This window comes from Cervus canadensis, chromosome 14 (genome assembly GCF_019320065.1).
Source record: "Cervus canadensis isolate Bull #8, Minnesota chromosome 14, ASM1932006v1, whole genome shotgun sequence".
NCBI classification, from domain to species: domain Eukaryota; kingdom Metazoa; phylum Chordata; class Mammalia; order Artiodactyla; family Cervidae; genus Cervus; species Cervus canadensis.
In genome coordinates this window covers 10,356,104-10,381,590 of record NC_057399.1, presented here as the reverse complement: position 1 = coordinate 10,381,590, position 25,487 = coordinate 10,356,104, and the positions used below count along the sequence as shown (strand labels likewise).

General features: G+C 49.1%; 1 protein-coding gene across 1 annotated transcript; it reads right to left on the bottom strand.

Annotated features, from left to right (window-relative positions):
• Positions 1-1,328: 1,328 nt before the first annotated feature.
• TRIM14 (tripartite motif containing 14) lies at positions 1,329-25,002 on the bottom strand. The gene is made up of 6 exons (XM_043486744.1): positions 24,715-25,002; positions 22,113-22,208; positions 14,799-15,032; positions 10,775-10,937; positions 7,328-7,420; positions 1,329-4,725 (listed from the first exon to the last, which is right to left on the bottom strand). Exons 1-6 carry the CDS (start codon positions 24,928-24,930, stop codon positions 4,190-4,192), a joined length of 1,338 nt encoding a protein of 445 aa, XP_043342679.1. The 5' UTR covers positions 24,931-25,002; the 3' UTR covers positions 1,329-4,189.
• Positions 25,003-25,487: the final 485 nt, after the last annotated feature.

Genomic DNA, 25,487 nt, shown 5'->3' with positions numbered 1-25,487 from the left:
TGAAGGGAAAGGCGGGAGGCGCCCAGCTGGGCTCCAGCAGAGACGGTTTCTGGTCAGCCACCTCCAGGCCCTGTCAGACCGGGATGTCGCTCCCAGGCTGCTCTGTAGACCTCAGAGGGCGGAAGCCAGGGGGCCTGACACTTCGAGGAGCAGCTGAGGGCATAGGTCTTTTGGGACGAGGACTGTGAACATGCTGGCGAGGAGGAGGGCCATTACCTAGAACATGCTTCCCACTGGCAGGCAGAGGTGACAGCCTGGGTGTGACGTGTGGGGGTCAAGTATGGGGCTGCCTGCGGGCTCTGCAGGAGGGCTGGCCGCCTCACGCTGCGCCAGGCCCTGAGGTCAGGAGGGTGGACATCTGGGCGCAGCTCTGGCCCATCTGCATGTCCCCAAGTACCTGCCAGGCGGGAGGATCCAGTGCTGAGTGCGCAGTGTGGCAGTAGACAGTCCCTGTCTGTTGGTACCTCCACAAGCAGGCCCTGCATGTGTGAACTGCTGAAATGTTTTCCAAGCCATGGGAGCTAGAAGAGTGGGCCTAGGAGAGGAGGCGTTGGCCAGGGAAGCTCTCCTGGAGGCCGTGGCACTCTTAGATCAGTCTTGCAGGTTGAGAAGCAACTGTGGGATGTGAGGCATGGGAGGGGCTGTGGGTGTCCAGGTGATAATTGGGCAGGGATGGCCACATGGAGAGGAAGGAAAAGATTTGGAAGGTGGTCAGGAAGCACACAAGGGCCTAAAGCCTGCTGACTTTGAACTGCATTCTATAAGCAATGGGAAGCCACGGAAGGCATCAGAGCAGGACACCGGGAACTCAGCCTTGGCCCTCTCAAACTTAACGCTTATCCACCCCACCTCGTATGCAGCTTGGCTGCTTGGGCAGGCGGTCTCCTCCTCACGGCATGGGCTCTGTCCACCCGGCCTGGCTGTGCCGGGCCATCTCTGTGCCCTCTGCTAGGCTGCCTCCTGCAGGCTATCATCACTGTCCCCTTCTCCCTGACAAAGAAGAACTGCAGAAACAGAAGAGATGATGGAGGGTCCCTGAAATCTCTAAATATTAGTAAGTGACCACAGATGGCTTCAATGTCAATCAAAAATTACATAATATTATCTTGGATAGGAACAGCTGGAAGGCAGGATTTATTTCCACATGAGCAAGAACTTAGTGAACTACCTTTAGAAATAGTGACCTTCTCCTGCTCTTAGAGATACTCCATCAGGGACCAACTGACCGCAACAAGGCATTTGTGGAGGGAGTGGGAGATGAGCAAGGCCCCGTCCAGGCCTAGGTGCCGGGTACTCGAAGCAACACAAACTCCCAATGAAGAACATGGTTAAAAGGGATGGTATTCATGTTTTATTAAAACAAACCACATCTGCAAGCAACTTGCTCTTATTAATAAAAAAATTTCTACAAATTCAAGTCTGAAAGACAGTAAGTGATGGGTACCGTTTCAGACCTGGACCCCAAGAAGGATCAGTCCTGTGCCGAATGCTGCCGGAGGCGCCTGCCCCTGCCAGATGGCAGCTAGGAGTATTGGCTGTCTCAGCACTGCCAGGCCCAACAGGTGCCCCGCTGGGATGCTAACAGGCCCTGGCATGGTACGGCACTGTCGTTTTCAGGGTAGTTCACATCCTCTGGGCGCGTTGGAGCCTCACGGCACTGGTAGGTAGGGTCATGAATCCCACTTTACAGATGATCTCCCAAGTACAGTGACTAGCCTGAGGTCACAAATGATTGTGCAGTTTTTGTCCTTTATAGTTCAGCTCTGACTCCTGCTACAATACATGAGTCCCAAAACCTCAAATCTCCCTCGGGGTGTAAGACTTCCTCTCAGAGCCCACGGAAGGTAACCCCAAGGCAGACTCAATCCCACAGTGTAACCAGGGAAAAGCGGGGCATCACAGGCCTCATGAGAGAGGGGCCAGAGCAAGTAGGCACCGGCTAGAGACTGGCTGCATTCCCCTAAACACGGTGGAAGCGTACAGACCCCAGCCCCACCACTAGCTGTGAGACATTCGGCATGTTACTCATTCTCTTAAGTTTTGCCACGTGTACCACTGTCAAACTATCTTTATCCTAGGGGTGATGTAAGGATCAAATGAGTTAATAGTTGTAAAGCATTAGAACAGTGCCTGGCAAAATAGCAAGGATTTTTACTTGGGCCCTGTGGCTGTGAGTCGGGGAATAAGTCTTGGTGCGCAGAGACGAACAGAGATGTGGGGTCAAGCGTACCCATCTCCCTCTGTCAGGAATGCCCTCTGCCTGTCAGAATTCAGCTCTGGGCCATCCCCAGCAGAATTAATTTCCCTTTTCCTGGAGTGCAGTGTTTAAAATATCTAGCCAAGCTGGAGTTTTCCATCATTTGGTTAGGACGAAAGCCACTTTCGAGGTTCCTCTGCCTTGTATTCTACTCGTGTTATACTGCCTCATATCAAAGTACTGTTTTTAGGTTAAAAAAAAATAAAAAACCACTGGAAACGGGCAGTTTTATATGGTTCAAACTAACTAATGCACTGAGAGTCTGTTTAAACCCCAAGGGAGCCACAGCCTTGCATGTTCCTCATCCTACCACTGCCCTCCTGCCAAGCACCTAAGGAGATAACTGAGGACAGTGTAACTTCAAAACCACGTAAGGGACTTGACAAACAGGACACTGAACGTTCAGAACCGAGGCACAGACCCGAGAAAGAGGCCTTTCCCTCCCTCCCTCCCGGAGGAGCCGACTTCCCCGGGAAATCCTGCTGACTTAAGCCTTCTCTATTGACAACATCGCTACTCTCTGGAAAGCAGGGGCTCTCCGCATTTCCTTGGCAACATTTTGGACCTGAGGAAAATAGGGATACCTGAGCTGCCCAAACCCCACTCATGGTGAGTTCCTCTCCTTTTGATTCCAAGACCGTTGGGAAAACTGCCTGTGGTTGCTTAGCAACAGTCATCTGCTGATTTCTTCCCAACATCCCCTAAGATATGAACAAGCAGTAAAATCTTTCAGGCTGAAAGCTGGGCTGGAAGGGCTGGGCCAAAGACACATGGCTGAGTGCTGGCCCAGTCCTTAATCTCTGTGGGTGACTTGAGGCAACTTTCTTTCACGACCTTACTCTCCCCAAATGTACAATGAGGTCAGGCTGGGTGATCTGTGAGGCCCTCCCAACTCAGCTGTTTTGATTCACTAGCAGTTGGCTAGTGGTCATCAACTCACTGCCTTGGAGGGAAGGGACATTCTGAATTTTTCAGGGTGAGGAGGGCGTAGGACATGGCTGCCCTTAGAAATCTTCCAATCTAACTGGAAAGACAGGTCCCAGACTGTGGATTTCTTGTGGTTTGGGGAGAATTCCTGGGGCAGTTAAGCCTGGGGCAGACAGACAGGCAAAAAGAAGAAAGGGCTTTCCTGTATAAATGTGTTTGTATGGGAAACGGCAAAGGCAAGCATATACAGGTGGAACCATATGACCCGGTTCTGACTGAAGGGTCTCTGAAAAGACTAGTAGGAGCTAGATAAGGGCATGTACTTTGGGGCAGACTAGAAAAGTCTTGAATGCTAGGGTAAAGTGATTCCCCCGTCCCCCTCCCCATTGTAGTCCTTGGGAAGCTTTTGATAGTTCTAAGAAATAAAATGAGGTTACAGGCAGATCACTGGCTGTAAGGCAGAAAATGAGCTTGGGAAAGTGTTCAGGCCAGGAGGTGCTAAGAACCTCTAGCAGCTGCTCCTAAGGGAGGTGACATGGACAAGCTGAAGGAGAGTGAAGAGCAGGAAGCAGATCCAAGGGACATTAAGGGACAGAAGAGTCTTAGCGACTCGCGCTCATTCACATATTTACCTTGCGCCTACCGTGTGCCAGGCAGTTCTGGGTGCTATGTGAGCGGATGCTGGGGATCATGTTCACTGACACGGTCAGGGTGCTTAAGGCTCAGCTGTGGCTGCGTGCTTTCGGGAACCTCAACTACAAGCAGCGTAGTGTGAGTGTCCCGGTGGCGGTGGCGAGGTCGCGTGAGAGAGCAGCAGGAGAGGACCTGCAGGCTTAGGGCTCCTTGGCAACTCGCCTACTGGGAGAGGAGCTGTACAAAGCACAGGCCAGGACTGGTGGGGGAGAGGATGGGAACGCTTACGGCGGAGGCCGTAGACCAGCTCCGTCTGGATGCGGTGAGAGCAGAGCCGTGGAGAGCCCAAGGCGCTCACTAGGGTCTCGGCCACTAGGGCAGCCGGGAGATGCTGATGGCCCCTTCCCAGAGCCGCAGGGCCGGGTAGAGCGGCTCCTGGAAGGCGGCCCGGAAGGTGTGTAGGTGGCTCATGCCGCCCGTCACATCGTAGAAGGCCAGGACGCCGGCCTCGTAATCCAGGAAGACGCCGAGCCGGTCAGGGTCGTGGCGGGGCCGCAGGCGGCTGCGCTGGCCGTCGTGGAAGGCCCAGTACTCGAGGTCATAGCGCTTGAGGCACCAGGACTGGCGGTTGCAGCCCAGGCGGGCGGCGTCCGACGCACCGTGGCGCCGCAGGGAGCCGTACGCCGCGCCCACCCACCAGCCGACGCCCGCCTCCTGCACGTCCACTTCCCAGTAGTGGCGGCCGGCGGCGAAGCAGTCGCGGCCCAGCACCTGCCACAGCGCGTCGAAACGCAGCGCGGGAGTGGGTCCCAGGCGGCCGAGGAGTCCGCAGCGCACAGTCAGGAGGTCAGCAGAAAGGCGCAAGCGCGCGTGCATCGTGTCCCGGTCCAGACAGGGCGTGCGCGCGTCTGCGGAGGGCGGGGACACCGGGCCAGGCCTGAGGGGCGGGGCCAGTGACCCGGCCCCGCCCCGCCCCTCCCTGCCCCCGGGAGATCGACAGCGCGAGCGCCGGCTGTCCTGCGCTTGTTCACGGTAGAAAACTGGAAACACGCAAATCACCAGTGGGGAGGTGATCGGGGAACACGGGGAGGAGACAGCACTTTAATGCACATCCGTTGTACAGCTTGAATTTTGTACAATGGAATTTGTTGCCAATTTCTAAAAATTTAAAAATAACCCTATCACTATTTTAACACTTAAGTGTCCTTCCAACTTTTTTTACTTGCCCCTTTATGGTTTTTTCTTAACATTGGTGTCATACCATACAGACTCTTGGTAATTTGTTTTTTAAATGTATTGATGTATTTATGAACATTTTACCACGTCGTATAATATTCTTTTATAAGAGCATTTAAATGGCAACGTTAAGACTTTTATGTATAGATGAATTAAAATTTAACCTATACCTTCCCCCTGCTTTTAAAAAATATTTAAGCTTTTAAGAAGACTTTTGAAAACACTAATGAATCCATTTTTATATATCTGATTATTTAGGCTATATTCCTAAAAGAATTGCTGGGTCCATGGGGATGATTGCATTTTTAAGGCCTTTGCCAAATTGTCCTCCAGAAAAGTGGTGGTGATTTGAACTCCCAGTTACAGTTCTTGTTGCATTATACACATTTGGAGACATGAAGTTAGAGAAGAGTCTAGGTCTTAGGGCATGTGGATGTTCAACTTTAGTAGATAACTACCAGATAATTTTCTTGGTAATATTTTGGAGTTTTCTGAAGAGAGGTTTTATATATCTTTTGTTAGATTTATTCCTAAGTTTTTAGAAAGTGTTACTGAAAATGTTTTTTAACATTTCATTTTCTAATTGTTTATTGCCAATACATAGGAATACAATTAATTTTTGTATGCTGACATTACATCTGGCAGCTTTTCTAATTCATTTGTTAACTCTAATTGATAGCTTATTTTGGGTTTTCTGTAAACAATCATGTCACCTTTGAATAATGGTCTTTTTTTACTCTTTTCCTATCCTTATAGATTACATTTCTTTTTCTTGCCTCAAGGTAATCTCTAGGACATCTGGAACAATGTTGCATAGTAGTGGTTATAGTGCACATCCCTTTCTCCTATTCCTGGGTAAATATCCAACAGAAATGCATATAGTTGCATCAAAAGATATGTACAAGGATGTTCATAGCAATATTATTCATTATAGGCCAAAGCTGAAACAATCCATAATGTCCATCAATAAGCACTAGGTATGCTATGTTCAAATGATGGAATACTACACCACAGTGAAAATCAACAAACTACTGCTACACACAATCATATGGGTAAATCTCACAGATGTTGTGTTGTTCTGTCGAAGAAGATACAAGAGTACAGGCTGAGTGATTTAAGTACATAAAAGTCAAGGACAGGCAAAAGTAATCTATATTGTTAGAAGTCAAGAGAGTAGTTACCCTTTGGGGATAGTGAACTGGCATGAAGAAGGGTTCTGGGAGCTGGAAATTTCCATTTCATGGTCTGAAGGAAGTTATTGAATGTGTTTACTTTTTAAAATCATTGAGCTGTACACCTTTGATTTGTATTCTTTTATGTATTTTATATCTGCTAGCGATTAGTTTAAAAAAATACATGCCCAGTAATTCCACTTTGAGAAATTACTCTTAAAAAAATAATCCAAAAATGAACTAAGGTGTATTCAATCACTTATTAATTCAACAAATAAGTACAGGAATGGATGTTTATTGCAGCATTGTTTACAGAAATGAACATGTAAAGTGTAAAGCAGCCTAAATGTCATAGTGTATGAGATTGATTTAAACATGGCATATTCAATGGAATGCCATGTATCCTGTTAAAAAAAAAAGATGATATCTGTATTTATTGAAATAGGAAATTGTTCAACCTACACTACTAAATTTTTTAAATTACACAAGAATATCTATAATATGATTCCATTTTTAAAAATCTGTACACACATGTACTTTTAAAATGTCTGAAAGAACATATGCCAAAATACTAACATTTATCTCTGGGGGAGGCAACTGTTTTCTTTTCATATAAGTAATTTGTAATTCTCTACAAGAAGCATGCATTACTTGTATAGTTTTTTAAGGAACAAAGATATCCATAATATATCAGTAAATGAAAACAAAGATTGCAAAGCAGTATGTATAGTATGACACCATGTTTGTAAAATATATATATATTAAATATTTATCATTGTATGTATATGTAGATATGCCAAAGAAAGTTAAAAGGGCAAATAGTAGTAGTTATCTACTATTACGTGTCTGCTTGGTAGGTAAGCAGAAAAATTTCTGAAGCTCTTCAGTGATTTATGAGTGATTTTCTTTTAAAAAATTTTGTTTTCTACAGTGAACATGTATTATTTCTGCATTAATTACAAAAAAAAGCTGATAATAAGGGTTGGAAAAAAACAAAGGTGTGTCTCTCAGGAAAAAAGGGAGGCCCCTCTACTTCAGTGACCCTCCCTCCCCACCATTACACCCCACCCTCTTCCCTCTCTCCCCACACCTGGGGTCTTACATTTTAAGAAGAGTGATCGCTCTGGTGAAGGGCTTGTTTTCAACAAGGAACCCGGCTTGACGCAGGAGGAGCCCGAGAGCTGACAGTTCCTACCTGTAATGAATTGTGAGAAATCAGTGCCTGGCGTTTAGGCAAGCAGCACAAACTACAAAACATTACTAAAAATATTACAGAACTGGAGATTCACATAATCTCTCCCCCAAGAATGGCATGCAAATTTAAGTAGGAAATGCAAATTCACAGTAACAGGAAAACTCCAGGACAAGGCTCAGACCTACAGAGAGGCACACTTTCCAAGACTGGAAGCAAATTAAGCACTGGCAGGCCAGTGTGAGTGAGCCCTGGACATGGGGAGGAAACTGCAGCCTCCAGGACCATGCTGAGAATCAACCACGTAGTCAATGGTCAAGGAAGGGGGCAATTTCATGGCAGGCATGCAAACTCTAGAATAAAGATAGAAAACAGGAAATTAAAGCTGAGCCCTCAGCAAGGTCATATCCATCCAGGTAAAAGGTCATACTCATCCAGGTAAAAGAGAGTTCAGGGGAAACCCAGGTCACAATCCCTGTCTCTAACAATTCAGTCAGGTCAGTGAGGAGAGAAATGGGAGTGCTTGAGCTATACTGCAAGGCAGAAAGTGCTCTGGATCCAAGAAGAGACATGAAAGGGTTCCAGGGCTTAGAGGGGTCAGCGAAGGCTTCCTGGGGGAGGAAGCACCTCAGCTGGCCCTTAAAGATTTGGGGGAGGTTTGGACACCCAGAAAACGGATGAGAGGCTTTCCCAAGGATATAGCAGGAGCAAAGACAGGTGCCCGGAGTATCATGTAAAAAGTGAGGAGCCAAGGAAGGTGTTTGAAGGAGTGTAGACATGAGCAGAATTTCCAAGGCTCCCTCTGATGGGGAATGGCCGGGGGAGGCTGCGAGTAGACACATCCTGTGGGTAGGCTCAGGGCTGACCTGGGGCAGCAGGGATGGAAAAGGAGCCAGGTTCAGGATATACTGCAGTGGTACAAGTTCCAAGGCTTGACTCTACTGGGAGCAGGGAATGAAGAGTAGATTGGAGGCAAGAAGCAGCGGTTTGGGGGTTAGCGGGTGGAAGATGCTGGGTTCCATTTCAGCCTGTTGGACCTGCAATGTCTGTGGAACTCACAGGTAGGGCGGTGAGGCGGGATGTGGGAAGCGCAGTGGTGCTGCAAGACCCCCACCTCCTCGGAGCCTTCCTGGGAGGCAGTGGCTCTCGGTATTACCTATGATAGTGAGAATGACGGCCTCATCTGGAGGTGGATGAGGAGGAAACAGATTCCCGCGGAAGAGAACACAACCCCTGGGACCACAGTCTGTCTGAATTCTGCCTCGACTCCCATCAGCTGTGTGACCTAGGGCAAGTCAATTAACCTCTCTGGCCCTCAGCTTCTTCACCTGTCAAACGGGGGTGATGAAGGCATCTACCACAAACAGGCGGGGGTGCTGCTTGTGCTTTTTAGCAAAGCGCAGAGAATACATGAAGCAAATGACCGCTGGTAATCTTCCCATCAACCTGCGCATCAATCATGGTCTGCCGTTTTTTGATCATGGAGCATAGTTTGACATGGATAAGATCCATGCCATGAAAGGCAGTTTTGCCCTTAACATCTTTGGGCTTCCCTGGTGGCTTAGAGGGTAAAGTGTCTGCCTGCAATGTGGGAGACCTGGGTTTGATCCCTGGGTCAGGAAGATCCCCTGGAGAAGGAAATGGCAACCCACTCCAGTATTCTTGCCTGGAAAATCCCATGGACAGAGAAGCCTTTTCGGCTACAGTCCATGGGGTCACAAAGAGTCGGACATGACTGAATGATGACACGTCTTCGGGAATTAGCTTTAATTCTCTAAACACAGCTTCATCATTCTACAGATCAGCAAGACTCACTTCAAAAGGTGACCTTCGAGGCTATCAGATGCAATTTGGGTTGCTAGAGTTCCTGTGACTAGGGTTTTTCCAAAATTTCTTATTTGGAACATAGCTGCTGCTTTCACAACCTTTCTTAGAAAACGGATCAACCACTCATTTTTCTTCTTGGCTTCCTTTTTGCTGCCTTTTGTCAAGCACTTGCTCTTGCAAATCCCTATGGTGCTACTCAGACAGCCAAAAGGGCTGTTCCTTCCAATTCTAAGCGCTCTTTTTCCTCTCAGAATATGACAGCTTCTTTCTAGTTGTTCAGTTCAAAATCTTTGAAGTTTCCTTGGTATCGCTCTCTCTTCTTCCCTTCTTGTGCCTACATCTACTCCAATTGACTGCTTCCGCCCCTTGCCCTTTGCTCTTCCCCCAGCAAGTCAAACTCACCCTTGCCTTGTGCCTCAGGACCTTTGCACTTGCTTTCCCCTCTACCTAGAAGACATTTTCCCCCAGATGTAACAGCAGCAGTAACAATAATAGCTAGTGCTCACAGGTGCTTATTACGCCTGAGCGCTTTACATGTAAGAACCCACTTAATCCTTACAACAACTCTATGAGACGGGACTATATTATCATCTTCATTCTATGGATGCGGAAGCAGAGGCATAGAAAATAACTGCCCTGTTCAAGATGGCAGGGTTAGGAAGTGGTGGGCCTGGGATAGGAACCCAGGCAGTTTGGCTCCAGAGTCCATGCCTGTGACCACTAAGCTCTCCGGCCCATGCTTCAAGTCAGCTCCCACATCCCCTTTTCAAAGGGGCCTTCCCCACTTCCCCACAGAAAATAGCTCTTTCTCCTGGGCACCCTCTGTTCTCCTTACTCAGCATTATTTTTTCAAGGCACTTCTTACTGCTGATACATATTCATTAGTTGGCTGTCTTCCCCTTAAAAGACTGAGCCCCGCAAAGGCAGGATCACTGTTTTGTACCCTGCCGCGCCCAGCACATAACAGGGCTCAATGACTGTTTTGGACGAACCCTAATAACAGAGATGAAGGGATGGATATTTCTGAGCACCTGCTTTGTGTCAGGCCCTATGGTGACCTCAGAGATGGACCCAAAGTGGTTCTTGCCCTCCAGGCATTTAAGAGGTAGAGAAGGGCCCCTGTATCCAGCTCACAAACACCCCCAGGCAGGAGATGGAGAGGGCCCAGGGCAGAAAGGCGGACGGCTGAGCGAGCAAGGGAGCCCATGGAAGGGCTTCCCAAGTAAGGGCAGCTGTGAGTCTTGACCAGGCAGAGGAGGTGGGGGGAGCTGGTCCGTCCAGCTGGAAGCTGAGTGCAGGCAAAGCTGAGGTGACGCAGGACCCCGGGAGCGACTGAGGGAGGGGCAGGAGAAGAGCCGCGCGGCTGTGAGAGACAGGACCCATCTCGGGACCATAGGAGGTGAGGCTGGCAGGGAGGACTGGGCCCAGCCTTGGGCCTCTGTGCGGGAGACGTGACTCAGACTTGACTGCACCATCTCTAGTGACGGCACCAGCGGAGTGAAGGACCCAAGGGTGGACACAGCGACTTACTCTCCTTAAGGCGGACATCCAGCGGCGTCTGCAGCAGGCTCTGCATGGCTTCCACGAGGTCCTTAAAGAAGCTCTTGACTGGCTCGAAAGAGTGGGGCACGGGGTGGCACAGCTCCCCCAGGCTCATCTGCTGCTGTACCTGCTGCTCAGCGGCCGTGTACTCCTGCCAGGGCACGCGGGGCTCAGGGTCGCCTGGGGCCGTGTTCCAGTCTCCACCATCACGCCAGGGACAAACCCAGCCCGCGAGCACAGGGCCCACCCGGCCCTGAGCCCTGCTGCCAGCCCAGACCCGCCCCCAGGAGCAGACCCCGCCCCCAGGGGCAGACCCCGCCCCCAGGAGCAGACCCCGCCCCCAGGAGGAGACCCCCCACCCCACCCCACCCCCACCCCCAGTGCTCCCTCCCTGCGCTGTGTACTGAGGTCCACTCTGAGCATCGGGGGCGAGGGAGGAGGCAGGCTGATTGCCCTGGCCTTGAGCTCACCGCCTTGAAAGGGACCCTAAAGCTTTACAGACACTGTGACAGGGATTGGTCTGCAGTCCAGGGGAACAAAAGGAGGGGCCAGTTTTCCTGCGGGGAGGCGCTCCTGGGGCATGTCCAAAATGGGGAACAGAAAACCATGTCCCCCAAAATGAAAGCCAACGACTCTGGAAGCTCAACCGCAAAGCGAACTGAGGGGGCGTGCCCACCACAGTGGGGGGCTGTCCTGTTTTCTGTCTGGACAGTGCCTTTGATTAAGTACCCTTCCTGCGTCAAGTGTGGCTTTGCTAAGGAGAAGCTTGAAAACGGTCCTGGTCCCCCTTGCACCCACAGCATCTCCACTCCAAGTTCTGGATGTGGAAGTGAGGGTGGGTGGGACAGCGGCGTGTGGCTGTCAGGGACAGCAGAGGCGGAGGTTCTGGGGGCGGCCCTGGGTCGGTGGTGTGAGCCGTGACATCTCGCCCGGGGGAGAAGCGGTGGGGTCTACATTGAAGCAAGCCTGTGCCATAGCCTTGGCTTCACTCCTGTGGCCTGGTCTTTATCCCGACTTTCCGGCCCTCCTGCAGATCCTGTGTGCTACCTAATACTTTCATAAACTGCTTTCCTGCTTAAAACAGTTACAGAGGATTTTCTTGTTTGCACCTAAGATCCCTGTCCACACTTCCTGGAGAGTAGTCCCAGGCAAGGATTTAGAAGATAGCAGATTGCCTTAGGCAAGCAGGCCCGGCTGGTTGGCAGTGCTGCCCGAGATGGGAGGGGCAGATGGACTCCTCAGGAAGGAAGGAAGGAAGGTGGCTCAGCAGTCGGCAGAAGAGATGCTGGGCCTCGGGAGGGGCTGTGGATACTCTCTAAGCCCTGTCTGCCTAGGAAGCTACAAGTCTAGAGCCGGCCTTCATCTGGGCGGGGAGAAGGGAATTTGTGGGGAAAGAGGGCTAAGGTCACACCCAGAGGGCTGGCCAGGGAGTCAGAGCACTAGCAGAGAGGGCAGGGGGCGGCTCTGGGTGGCCAGAGGGTGGCCAAGAGGGAAGATGGGGGGTGAGGGACAAACGGGACGACCTGGTAACACCAAACTGCAGCGTTTAGCACAAAGCCCGACACATAGAAGGTTCCTGATAAATGTTCATAATGGAATAAATGAATGAAACCAAGAATATCTACCTCTTGCCTTTGCAAACTCAAAGAACAGCCATATAGCCACGTATCTCTCTGCCAGAAACCAGCTGTCATCTTGGATTCCCCTAATCACCAATCCTGTCACATCTCTCAAACCTGCTTGCTTCTCCCCATCCCCACTGCCCCTTCACTGGTCCAGCCCACCATCATCTCTCTCCTGGATACATGTGGTCTCCTCCCAGCTTCCCTTCCAGCCTCAGTCCTGCATGCCCAGTCCATCCTCCAACCTGTTACAGTGACCTCTCTAAACCATTGATCTAACCATGTCATTCCTCGGTCCCAAACATTCCCCTGACGCCTTTTCTCTTTACAAGACAAAGTCTAAACTCCATGACTAGGCATATAAGATCGTTCATCAACTAACCCTGGCCTCCTTATCCCGTTGCATCTCCTAACAACCCCTCCCCTCTTGTAACCCTGCCCTGCCTCCAGCCAGGCTGAACCCAAGCGGTTCTCCAGCCTGCCAAGCTCTCGCAGGCACATGGCTCCTCCTGCCTGCTGTGTCCTCTCTGCTCCGTCCCTCTGTATATACCCAGTGAGCTCCTCCTTACCCTCTCACACCAGCTCCACTGTCACCTCCTCTTGGAAGCCTTCCCTGATTCCCCACGCAGAGTTGGACTTTTTTGGACACACCTTTACTTGCTAATTTGAGCTATGTTATGTTGTGAATATTTCTGAGCACGTTTCCCCACCCAAAAGCTCCTAATGTGAAGCAGGGGCCTGTTGCAATCACGTTGTTCAGTGTATATTAGATGAAAGAGTGAGCAAATCAAAGGAACGATTAATGATGATAATCAGTAACTCTGGAACCAAGGAATTAAAAAAAAAAGAAAAGCTCTGAAACGGTATCTATGACGAAAAATTAACATTCTTCTCCATGGAAGCATCCCTTTGCAGTAGATATTCTTAAGTGTATCATCATTTTAAAAGAAAGAAAGAAATGTATCCCTCTGCATCTTGCTTCTCAAGTACAATGTCTAAAGTGCCTGGAAGAGCACCTCACCCAGAAAATTGTTAGGCTTTTTGTTGCTACTGTTGCTGTTATTTGACAACGATTCACAGGCTGAACTGACCAAGGCCACATAAAGGTATAAGAGTGGAAATATCCTCCAGGGACTGGCTTGACTAGTTTTGTACTGACTGATTTCCCTGCCTTATTTTGCTACCAGAGCCCATGCTAATCTGTGGTTGTTCTCAGTGCCATCTTTACTTAGTTGAACTCTGCCTCATCCTACAAACCTTTAAGGCATCTTACAAAAGTTATCTAATGCTGCACAGTTTGCCTTTACTGAGAAAAGTGAAGCCAAGAGAGAAGAACCAGGATAAGAATGTAAGCTAGAAGGCAGTGAGATGAGGCACAAACTATATGAACAAAGTCTATTCCAGCTATATGGAACATATTTGGCTCTGAGCTTCCCAGAAGCTATGCCAAAAGAGAAAGAGGAAGAGTCAGATGAGTAGAAAAGGAACCTGGTGGATCAGATGGTGAAGAATCTGTCTGCACTGCAGGAAACCCGGGTGCGCTCCCTGGGTTGGGAAGATCCCCTGGAGGAGGGCATGGCAACCCCCTCCAGTGTTCTTGCCTGGAGAATCCCATGGACAGAGGAGCCTGGTGGGCTACAGTCCACGGGTCGCAAAGAGTCGAACACTGAGCGACTACACTTTCACTTCCACCGACAGAAGAGCTTCTCCCATGGCTCCCTGAAGACAGGAGCTCCACCCTCAACAGCACGCTCCACTCAGAGTAGCAGTGAGCATCACAGGACTAGTTTCTAGACACTCCTTCAGTACAATAGCCTCCAACAGAGCCCCGTGGCCAAGGAGGCCCGTCCTTCTCTCCCCTTTGAGCAAACTGTGACTCAGCTCTTAAAGTCTGCTTAGTAGATTTTACAAGGAGACCTGATTTTCCCAGAGTGATGTTTCCATTAAGACTGTATAGTCAGAGGACCGGGCAGAGATGTCTTGTGGCTTTAGATTCAGACCACCCGATCCCTGATCTACCACCTACCAGCTGTATAACCTTGGATGACTTCCTGCATCTCCTGGAGCCTCAATTTCTCCTTAGTAAAATGGGGTGAGAATGTCCAATTTGCAGAGTTCTTAGTAAATATTAGAGCTAAGATACCTAAAGTGCTTGGAACACAGAAGCCCTCAAAAATGGTGGCTGATAATGTCATTTAACTAGTCCAAGATGTATATTATCTTCCTAACAATGTATATCTTCTGACTTGCGTGGGGGCAAGGAAGTCTACGTGCTGGCAAGGCAATTCTCTGTGTATTTACTCAACGTGTGAACCCTGTGTTCAGCGCCACATTAACCAAGATGAAATACGGTGGCCAGAGTCCACTGTGGAGCGGAAACCCAGCATTACCTGCAGCAGCTGTACGGGATTAGTTTCTTGGCTGATCGTCCAGACCCTGTTGGACAGAGTGTTCATGACATCAATTTGTTCCCCACAAGACTTGATTTGCTCCGTGTACGCCTGCAGGGCAAGCTGTGTGTTTTTATCAATGAATTTCTTGGCCAGAGCTTCCTCTTCTTCAAGTAGTAATCTGAGTTCAGTAAATTTCCCGGCCAGCCAGGTTTTACTTGACTCTGCCTGAGCCTAAAAAACGAACAACACAAAACCAGTTGTGGATGATATAATTGCCAACCAGGAAATCTAAAATAATCAACATGAAAAGAAACTAGTATAACTTCTAAAAAGAGAGTTCAGCACTTTAGCTTTTTTATAAAAAGCTTTCCTAAGTATTAGCTATAACCAATTGGAAAATGTATGGAGAAATAAAGATCATTTTTAAAGCAGCAGAAAAAACAGCAAAATATTTAAAATTAAACCCAACAAAAACTGTAAAGACCTAGATAAATAAAAGCATAAAATTGTAAGGAAAGACAGAATCTGAATGCATGGAAGAAAAACCATATCCTTGTCTGGGAAGATTGATTACTATACAAATGTCATTTGTCTCCAAATTGCTGTATAAATTGGATACAATCCCAATCAAAGTCTCAACATGCATATTAACCAAATATTAATTTATTGTGAGAGAGAATAAGCACAGGAAAAGTCAAAAACTGTTTTTTAAAGGATCAATGAAGGGGAACTCTCTGGAGGTCCAATGGTTAGGATGCCATGTTTTCACTATTAAGGGCCGCATGTGATTCCTGGTCAGGGAACTAAGATCCTGCAAGCCTCATGGCATAGACAAAAGATAAATAAATAGAAGATCTATGCAGATGAGCTGCCTTGTTAATCGCTAAGTCGTGTCCGACTCTTTGCGACCCCACGGACTTGTAGCCCAATCTGGCTCCTCTATCCATGGGGTTTCCCAGGCAAGAACACTGGAGTGGGTTGTTCTTTTCCTCTGCAGGGGATCTTCCTGACCCAGGGATGGAACTCGGGTCTCCTGCATTGCCGGCTGACTCTTTACTGTCTGAGCCATCGGGGAAGTCAAAACGAACTGTGAAGGTACAGGATTTAAAACCACATGGTTTAGGGACAGACAAAAAGATCGAGAGGAAGAACAGCTTAGAAAAGTATAAATATATGTATTTGTTGAATCATATATAATTATATATTAATATGTATAATTGTTTATATAATTATATATTAATGTTATATACATTATATAATTATATGTAATTCAAGAGATGGTATTGGTACAGCATGCAATTAATCATCTATTTGATAAAACTATTAGATACTTACTTTATTCTGTATACAAACATAAAGTCAGACAGAACCCCACCTGTGAAGTACTCTTGTGAAAAATGTAAATCTGAATCTGATTAAGCCTCTAGACCTAACTTAGAGATATAATTTAGAAGACACGTGGAGGACAGAGGGGCATGTTTACCATCAACTTAAGAAATACACCAATCAACTGCATTTTGAAAACTTTATTTCACTCGTATTTCAAACAAACAAAATATAACATTTATAAAACAACTGGGAATGTGACTACTGGTTGGATAGTTGATGATATTAAGGAGCCATTGTTAATATGGTGATATTAATATCATCTTAACATAATATGATACATATGATATATATGATATATATGATATATATGATGATATATATAATATGATATATAATATCATATAATATGATATTAATATGATGATACCCGATTTAAAAATGATATTTTTTATGTATTTAAAATTGATACTTGATTTTAAAAATGAGTCCTTATCTTATAGATACAGGTAATATGCTCAGAATTTTACCGATGAAATTATATGTCTGGATGACATGTATGCATGTATGCTTGAGGTTTTCCACAATAAAAGCTAAACAGACTATTCTAAATAAATTAAGGCACTATACATTAAAAAATAAGTCTATCAAAATGAAATATAGAACAATTTTATGTTTAAAAATTTGGGAAGGGAGGACCTCCATAAGACTCAGAGCAAAAAGGGAGTCATGACAGGTTGGATCACATGAAAAAAGAAACGCTTCGCGAGAGGCAGGGCAGCGTAAACAAAGCTACATGACAGGTGACCAACTACACAGGCCTCCTGTCCATAACGTATAAATCACTCCGTTTAAAAACGGACCAGAGATATACAAGTGTCAGCAGACATATGAAGAGGTGCCTCAGCATCCCAAACAACCAAGATCAGGGAAGTGTATATATCGGCCATCAGACTGGAAAAAGTGCTAACTGATGGATAATACCAAGAATCCGTACGGGTGTGTGGAATAGGCATTTACATACACCGCGAGTGGCGGTGTCTATTAGTAGCTGTTAGAATTTGTAGAGGGTGATATAACATCGAAATTTTAAATGCTTAAATCCTGTGATGCAGCAACTCCTCTTGCAGGAATAGATCCTAGAAAATGTCTTCACATGTGCATAGAGGTTTGTGTAACAAGACAATCACTATAGCATTGTTGGCGACAGAAAAGTTGGATAAAAGTTTCAATATGAGAAGTGTAGGTATGTTCATTGTACAAATTATGCCGCATTCACACACTGAAATAATATCCAGTGATTAAAACGAATTCAGTGTTCTGATATGTGCTATGATTCGGAAGAATCTTGAAGATATGATGCTAAATGAAATAGGCCAGACACAGAAGAACAAATGTTGTATGATTCCACTGACATGAAATATCTAGACTAGTCAAATTCATACAGACAGGAGGTAGACCAGAGGTTACGAGGAGCTCGTGGGAGGGGAACGGGAAGCACTTCTTAGTGATGACGGAGTTATGTTTAGGGTAATGAAAAAGTTTTCAAAACAGGGCTGATGGCTGTACCACACTGTGAATGTAACTAATGCCACTGAATTATATGCTTAAAAATGGTTAAAATGGTAATTCTTATGTGTATTTTGCCACACACACACACACACACACACACACACACACACACAAAGAATGCAGTGGACCTATATATCCTGTCCGGGAAAGCTCTTCAAGACATCATGTGAAAAGGGGCTAGCTGCAGAATAATACATACAGGATGGTCTCATTTATGTACAAAATCACAAAAGAAAAACTGTATATGGATATCTGCATCGGTATGTCTGCCAAGTGCATTTAAAATATCTGTCTGGTCATGTCTGGGGAGAGGTGTGGGGTTGGGGAGAGGGTCAAGAGGGATTCTCACTTTGTATTTTCCAAAGTTCTACACTGTATTCTAATACGCTATTTAAATTTTTAAAACTGAGATGTGTTTATGTATTACTAGTGCAATTAAAAACTAAAATCATGAAAAAAATTAGGCCAGTATCTTTCCTCAGACCAAACATTTATACAGCCCACAAGCAGGAAGATCCTTGGTATCCAGGCAGGCGTGGGGGTGAGCAGGCTCCCCTGTGATGCCACGTTCTCTCCTTAGTTGGGTGAGAATGTGTGGTTTGTCAGGATCTAGGGGATGATTTTCCAGAGTCTGTGTTTCCCATACAATGTTCTACGCACGGTCAGGCTCTGAGTCTAACTTATGCCACCACATGCCATAGAGATTAAACAGTTTTTGGCTACCTTGGGAATTAGTCTACAACATGGTTTCTATGAGTCAGCAAGCCTGGAAAGCACATCTTTGTTGAATGACTGAGTAAAGGAAAGAAAATGTGTTCTAAACCCTTGATTTATCAACACATTTTGGAGGCAACATATATACATGGAGGACCTTTTTCTAGAAACTGAGAGCAAATATCTTCTCCCAACAAACCTGTACTCCAAGCAGTGTCCACAGATGCACTTTTTACAGAAGAATATACAAAATAAGCTTAATGACACTACACATTGTTATAAATCTCAACACAGAAAACTTAAGGTGTAAGCAGCCTGAGACTGATTATGCAATATGGTTTCAAAAAAAAAAAGACTGAGAGAATTCTGGCAATGAAACAGAGAAGTACACTGGTTTGGGCCACATCAGTTCAAAGTGAACCAATATACTATATATATATTATATATATTGTTGTTTAGTCGCTAAGTCATGTCTGACTCTTTGCAACCCCATGGACTGTAGCCCACCAGGCTTCTCTGTCCATGGATTTCTCAGGCAAGAACACTGGAGTGGGTTGCCATTTCTTTCTCCAGGGAATATTCCCAACCCAGGTGTCAAATCCACGTCTCCTGCTTGGCAGGAGGATTCTATACACTGTGTATCTATATACATTTTTGTTGTCATTTACAAAAGTATCAAAAGCTCACTGTAGAAAATTTGGAAGATTTGAAAGAAGACTACAACCACTCTGATATACGGTCATCTTATCCCAGTTTGAGTAAAAAGTTAGGGCAGCAGGCAAGTGCTGATTTTCCCCACACCTGGATGTATCAGCCCCCTGAAGAGCCGTGGTGGGGAAGCAAAGAGCCTACTCAGGAAAAATCACTTAACGGGTATTGGGTGGGGACTCAAGATCAAGCCCTTCTTGATTGCTCTCTGGAAAGGCGTGACTGGGTGGGCCTGGTTGTTGGCTTCTCATCAGTAGACTTTGGCCAGTTATGAACTTTATTGGTTTTAATTTGTTTACCAAGCTGTTTCATGGGTTAACTTCCAGGCAGATGGTCTTTGCCCTGGTACTGCCTCTGAGAAAGCAGGGACGGAAGGGCGTGGTTCCCCAGACCTCTCTGCCACGAGGCCTGCGCGCGCCGGCTGCAGTTTGCTACAATGCACCAGAGCCCCCACAAACGCTTGTGCCTGTTGAGCCAGCTGACTCACGCTGGGAACGTGTCCCAAAGGAAATAAATCAGGTGCCAGTTATCACTGCGGTGTTGCTTCACCTGAGTGGAAACGGGACGCGATCTACATGTTCAACATTCGGAAAATGGTTTCATGAGTCATGGTTGAGCCATATAATGGCACATACAGCCTCTAATACCAACACTGATAAACAACTTTTAATAACATAGGACAGGGTTAGGATCTTAAAAAACAACCACAGCACCCTACCCCGTAATGACAAATGCACTGCGCTTAGTCGCTCATTCGTGTCCGACTCTTTGTGACCCCATGGGCTGTAGCCTTCCTGTCTAAGCCACCGGCGAAGCCCGGGAATACTGGAGTGGGTAGCCTACCCCTTTCTCCAGGGGATCTTCCCGACCCAGGAATCGAACCAGGGTCTCCCGAATTGCAGGCGGATTCTTTACCAGCTGAGCTACCAGGGAAGCCCAAAATGACGCGTGTGTCTGTGTTAGTTGCTCAGTCGTGTCCGACTCTTTTCGGCCCCATGGACTGTAGCCCACCAGGCTCCATCGTCCATGGGATTCTCCAGGCAAGAACACTGGAGTGGGTTGCCATTTCCTTCTCCAAAATGACATAGTTGAGTCAAAAAAGGGAGAAGGAGCAGACATGGGAAATCTTCCTTCCTACTACTTTCAAGCACATGGAAATGCTGAGCAAATGTTAAAGTTACACGACCAGCTTAAAAAAAAAAAACAAAAAAAACCAACCCACAATCAAACAAACAACAGAAAGGAAATCCCCAGGTCCCCCAAACAAAGAGGAAGTCGGTGTCAGAATCACAGGCAGGAGCTGGGCTGAGTGACTGGGTGGCTGGAGGTGGAGGGGCGTGAGAGGGCCACAGCATGCTGGAGCCCGGGTCACCCAGGAGGGCTCTCTGGGCACCTGGCATCCTTCCCGCGGGAGTGGGATCAGGGCCATCTGACCGCATCAGACCAGATGCGCAGAGGGCCGCTCCCTCCATGGACCAGGCACCGGAAAAAGTCTATCCGCTGGCCTGGGGAAGGGGCAAGGAACCTTGTCATCTACTCAGGGTCACGCACTTCTTTTCCAGCTTCCCAGAAACCCGTAATTACTTCAAAATAAAGTTTAAGTTGGGTCAGTGTGTTAGTCGCTCAGTGGTGTCCAACTCTTTGTGACCCAATGGATTGGGGCTCGCCAGGCTCCTCCATCCACGGGATTCTCCAGGCAAGAAGACTGGAGTGAGTTGCCATGCCCTTCTCCAGGGGACCTTCCCGACCCAGGGATCAAACCCGGGTCTCCTGCATCGCAGGCAAACTCTTTACTGTCTGAGCCACTAGGGAAAACTAAAGTTGGGGAAAGCTTCAAAGACAACCATTCCTTAGATTAAGCTGAAACCTGCCCCCCTTAAGACTTTCCACATGGATACTAACTTTTTCCTTGGGAGCCTCCAGACTATATCTGCTCAGAGATTTACAGACAGTGAGCCTGTTCTCGGGTCTAAATATCCCCAAGCACCTCCCCTAACCCTTTGGGTGTGCCAACTTTTAGTTCCATATTGTCTTAGACTGATGCAGTTGCCTGAGCCCAGAGCCGTGCTCTTGAAGATGGCATGATTAATAATTAAGCCGGGGCCACAGGTGTAAAACATCTGTCCTCAGTAAACTGGGGCAGGCTGTCACTCAAAAGATAATGGATGTTGGACAAACAGGGGGCCAACTCTCTGGCCTAGTCTGGCTGCTAACTACTCCCATGGTCAGAGCCAGTCTCACTGCCTGACTTGGGGTAGCCAGTCTGGGTTCACAGAGCCCTCAGTGAGTCAGGCCTTGGGAGGGCATCCCACCCCAGCCCTCACTTTGAGGAGGCAGCAGATGTGGCTGAGAAGGGAAGGGACTAGCCAAGTTCACCTAAAAGGCTCCTAAAGAGCAATGATACCATTCTCACAGTTAAAACAGCAGCTAGGCTCATGTCAGTCCTAACTTCCTACTTAAAACTCACAGAAGAATCCACTTAAGTAAACATTATTATGACAGGATAAGCCTGAAAAACATGTCATGAAATATATTTAAACCTATTTCCTTTGTTTCAGCAGTGAAACTGAAAGTGTGATTTGCATGGTCCTTACCTTATATTTTCTTTGCTTAAGGCAACTTGGGGTGCAGGGGGTGGAGGACTAATCTGTTCAAGAGGAGGGTCTTGGCGATGGAGGGAGAACAGGCCATTCCTCCACTTCGTCAGGCGCTTCGGGACAAGGCTAGGGCTCCGGGTAGAGGCAGATTCACTGCAAAGCTAATGAACGAGAAGCCCCAGGCCACTCTCTAGAATGACCCCTTCATGGTCTTGCAACTAATTTTGTGCTCTTTTTCTTCAAAAGGGTCCCCTAAATTACAGAAGCTCGAGGCCCCACCAAACCCCCCTTTGAGGTCGGTTTTCATTTTCCCTGGCTCCATACTGGGGAGAACCCTGTGCCGGAGCAGAGAAGCAGACATCTCGACCAGGATCAGGAAGAAGCCCCCACTTGCCTTGAGCTTCTCAGCAGCATCTTCGATCTGGGTTATGTTGTCAACTTGCTGCTGCTTCTTGGTCGCCAAATGCGTTAAACACTCTTGGGTGAATTTCTGTATGTGAAAAAGTTAGGACAAAAGTCTTTATGCTGTCACTTCTGAAATAACAAGTCATCCCAGGGGTCATCTCCTCTCACCCCTGTGTATTTTTCAGTGGAGGTATCTGAAACTCAGAAGGTATGGCGACTTGCCCAAAGTCATGAGGCAAGTTGGAAGCTGAGCTGGAACCGGGGCCCCTCTGATCCTCAGAGACCCACATCAGGTATTCTCCGAACCCTGAGGTGTTCCCTTCTTTCTAGAACAGTCCTACTTGGGACCTGCTTTTCCAGGCCCTCTAACAGGATTTTAGGGAAGCAGCTTGGGGCCAGCCGAAGAGCATGCACTTCTAGAGTGAATCCTGAGTACTGTTATGCGGTGGGCCTGTTAGAGGAGCTGCCTCACGGAACCTCCCTCCAGGCTTGGTCTGTGGTCCTCTGGCCTGGACTGGTGTGCAGAGGGCCTGCATGTGTAAGAGGTCCCTCTCCCACCTACATGGCTCCGGACTCCCTTCCATGTCTCTGCTTTTTGCAATTGCCGTTTCTTCCAAGACCTGCTCTGCGGTGCCCCCTGCAGCTGTGACCTTACCTCCACCTCACCTTCTTGCGGCTCACCTTACATTCATCTATGTGCTGGACCAACTATGAACTTTCAGAGGGCAGATCTGCTCCCTTCTTGGCTCCTGCTCCCCCACAGGGACAAGGGGGCGTCCCTAAAGTGTTTGCTGAATGGAACAGAACTACCAGGGGCTGCCAGCTTCAAGTGGAGAGCTGGAGCTAGCTATGTATGAGCCCAAGTCCCAGAGTCAGACAGGACCTGCTGGATCTGAGTCCTAGCTCCCCTTCCACATGACTTAGGCAAGTGGCCTCACCTTTCTAAGCCTCGGTTTCCTCAGCTGCGGAAAAAAAAAAAAAGGTGGTGGTGGGGGGACAACCCCACGGAGTCGCTGTAAAGAATGAGGACACACAGTGCTTGCTTCAGTGCCTGGCACACAGAATGCTCAGAAGGTGTTCGCTTCTGCGGGGGATTGGGAGTGAGCGGTGGGCATGGGAACACAACAGTAACCCAAGGATAAGCCACAGCCTCACCGTCCGCCTTCCAGGAGCATCCTCCATCCGCCCACCCCTCACCGCCCTTGAATCTTCTGGTCAACCTCCTGTCTGTCAGCCAAGGATAACGTGGCATCCTGGCGCTTGAGCCCTCCAGTCACAGCGTGCCTCTCCTGGTCTAGGTGCTTGGTGAAGCACCTACTGTCATGGCCAGTTTCAATGGCACCCCCCACCCCCACCCCCACCAGGAACTCTTCCTGGGCTTCCAGCCCCTGGTTCACATTTCTGCTCTGTGGCTCCCACTGACCACTGCCTCAGGCTCCCCGATTACAGTCCTTATCTTACTGTGTTGTCACTGGTTTGTTCTTCCCCTACTAGCCAAGGAAGGCCTCCAGGTCAGGGAAGAATTGCTCTGTTCCTTGCCTCCAGGCACGGGTAGAATCTGAATGGATGTCTAAGGAATGAATGGGTGGGTGGATGCAAAAGAGGGAGGTGGACCTACCTATTAGAAGAGGTATCTCTGAAAGCAGCCTCGTTAACTCTGACAACAGCATTTTGAGGAACTATTGTTATTACTATTTTATAGATAAGAAAAAGAAGATCTAGGAGGCAGAGGAAAGCCTTGAATCCTGGGCTCCACCCGCTAGATTAGCTTCAAAGTCACAACGGCTAAGTCAAGTGCAGGGAATGGCCGTAGGACTGGATGAATCACAGGCGGCTTCCTGAAGGAAGAAGTGGTAGAATCAAATCTGGGAGGGGAGCACCCGTCTAGCCCAAAGAGGGCTTCGCAGGGGTTTGCCCAGTCACTGGACAAGTTGGCCACTAGGCGGGAAGAGGAGTCCAGAGCCCCCTTCCACTACTAGGATTAAGCATGGATGGGAGCCCCACAGTGAGACTGGGCCCGTGGGGAGCAGTCCTGGGTTCAAGGGCCAGCCTCTGCCTCCAGAAGCCTCTTTTTGTCTGAAAGCGGTTGACTAGCTCCCAGCTGACTGTTAGGCGCGCGGCACGGGGCGCGGGGAGGGGGAGGGGGAGGGGCAGGCCGGCCCAACCTCAGGGCCAGGGGGTCCACAGCCCCTCCCAGGAACTCCAGGAGGGAAAACCGGAGGAGGCGTGTGTGTGTGGCTTTCGTGAAACACAGTTGTTTTCTAAGCGGGAGGGATTTTTCCATCTTTGTTAAAGGCAGCTTTTCTTTAGGTCCAAAGGCCGTGGGGTGGACCCACCGTGGTGGATGAGGTCCAGGATACCCGGCCAGCCGGGCGCCCAAGTTCTTACTCCCAAACCCACCTCTTCTGACGCTTAAATGATGGCCTTGGCTCGCCGGTGCCCTTCCTCAGTCTCTCTTTCTGAACACAGGTCGGCGGCCGAGACGGTCCCCGGGCCGCCTTGCCGGTCCTGGTCCCAACCGGGAACTGCCAGGGCACCCGGCACGCCCCTCCCCGCCCGTCGCTGCGGGGCTGGCGCCCCAGCGTCCCCACCTGCACGCGCGCCGCCTCGTCCAGCGCCAGGCCGACCGGGTGGCCGCGGTGCGAGCCGAGCACCGGGCAGAGCGCGCAGACGCAGCGGCGGCAGCGGCGGCAGAAGAGCTCAGCCGCGCGGTCGCCGTGCTCTGAGCAGGGCCCGCCGCGCGCGTCTTCGGGCTCCGCGGGGCCCAGCCCCCCAGGAGTCCCCTTGAGCACCGCCGAGCCCGCCATTCGCCCCCCGAGTTTCTGGGCCGCGGCCGAGCAGCCGCGAGAGGCCTGTGGGGAATCGAAAGCTGGGCGCTGGGGCGGGGCGCGCACAGTTCCGGCAGGGAAGGGCGGGTGGCAGGGCGCCGCTCGCAGGCCGGCGGGGGGTGCTGGGGGGTGGGGTGGAGGGTGCGTGGGGTGGGGGTGGGGTGCTGGGGTGGGTGGGTGCTGGTGTGGGTGGAGGGGGTGGGGTGGGGTGGAGGGGTGCTGGGGGTGGGGTGGAGGGTGCTGGGGGAGGGTGGTGGGGCTGGGGTGGGGTTGGGGCGGGGTGGGGTGGTGGGTGCGTGGTGGGGGTGCTGGGGGGGGTGCTGGGGTGGGGTGGGGTTGGGGTGCTGGGGTGGAGGGGGGTGGGGTGGGGGTGGGGTGGGGGTGGGATGGGGGTGCTGGGTGGGGTGGAGGGTGCTGGGGTGGAGGGGGGTGGGGTGGGGGTGCTGGGTGGGGTGGGGGTGCTGGGGGTGGGGTGGAGGGGGGTGGGGTGGGGGTGCTGGGGTGGGGTGAAGGTCAGTGGAGGGGGGTGGCGGGTA

Coding starts and splice junctions, on each gene's coding strand:
- TRIM14 (XM_043486744.1), bottom strand. CDS start 24,930: ATGGCGGGCTCGGCGGTGCTCAAGGGGACTCCTGGGGGGCTGGGCCCC. Junction 15,033..22,112: donor ATGCTGCTGAGAAGCTCAAG/GCAAGTGGGGGC, acceptor TTCGTTTTTTAG/GCTCAGGCAGAGTCAAGTAA. Junction 4,726..7,327: donor GCGATCACTCTTCTTAAAAT/GTAAGACCCCAG, acceptor CGCCCTCCGCAG/ACGCGCGCACGCCCTGTCTG.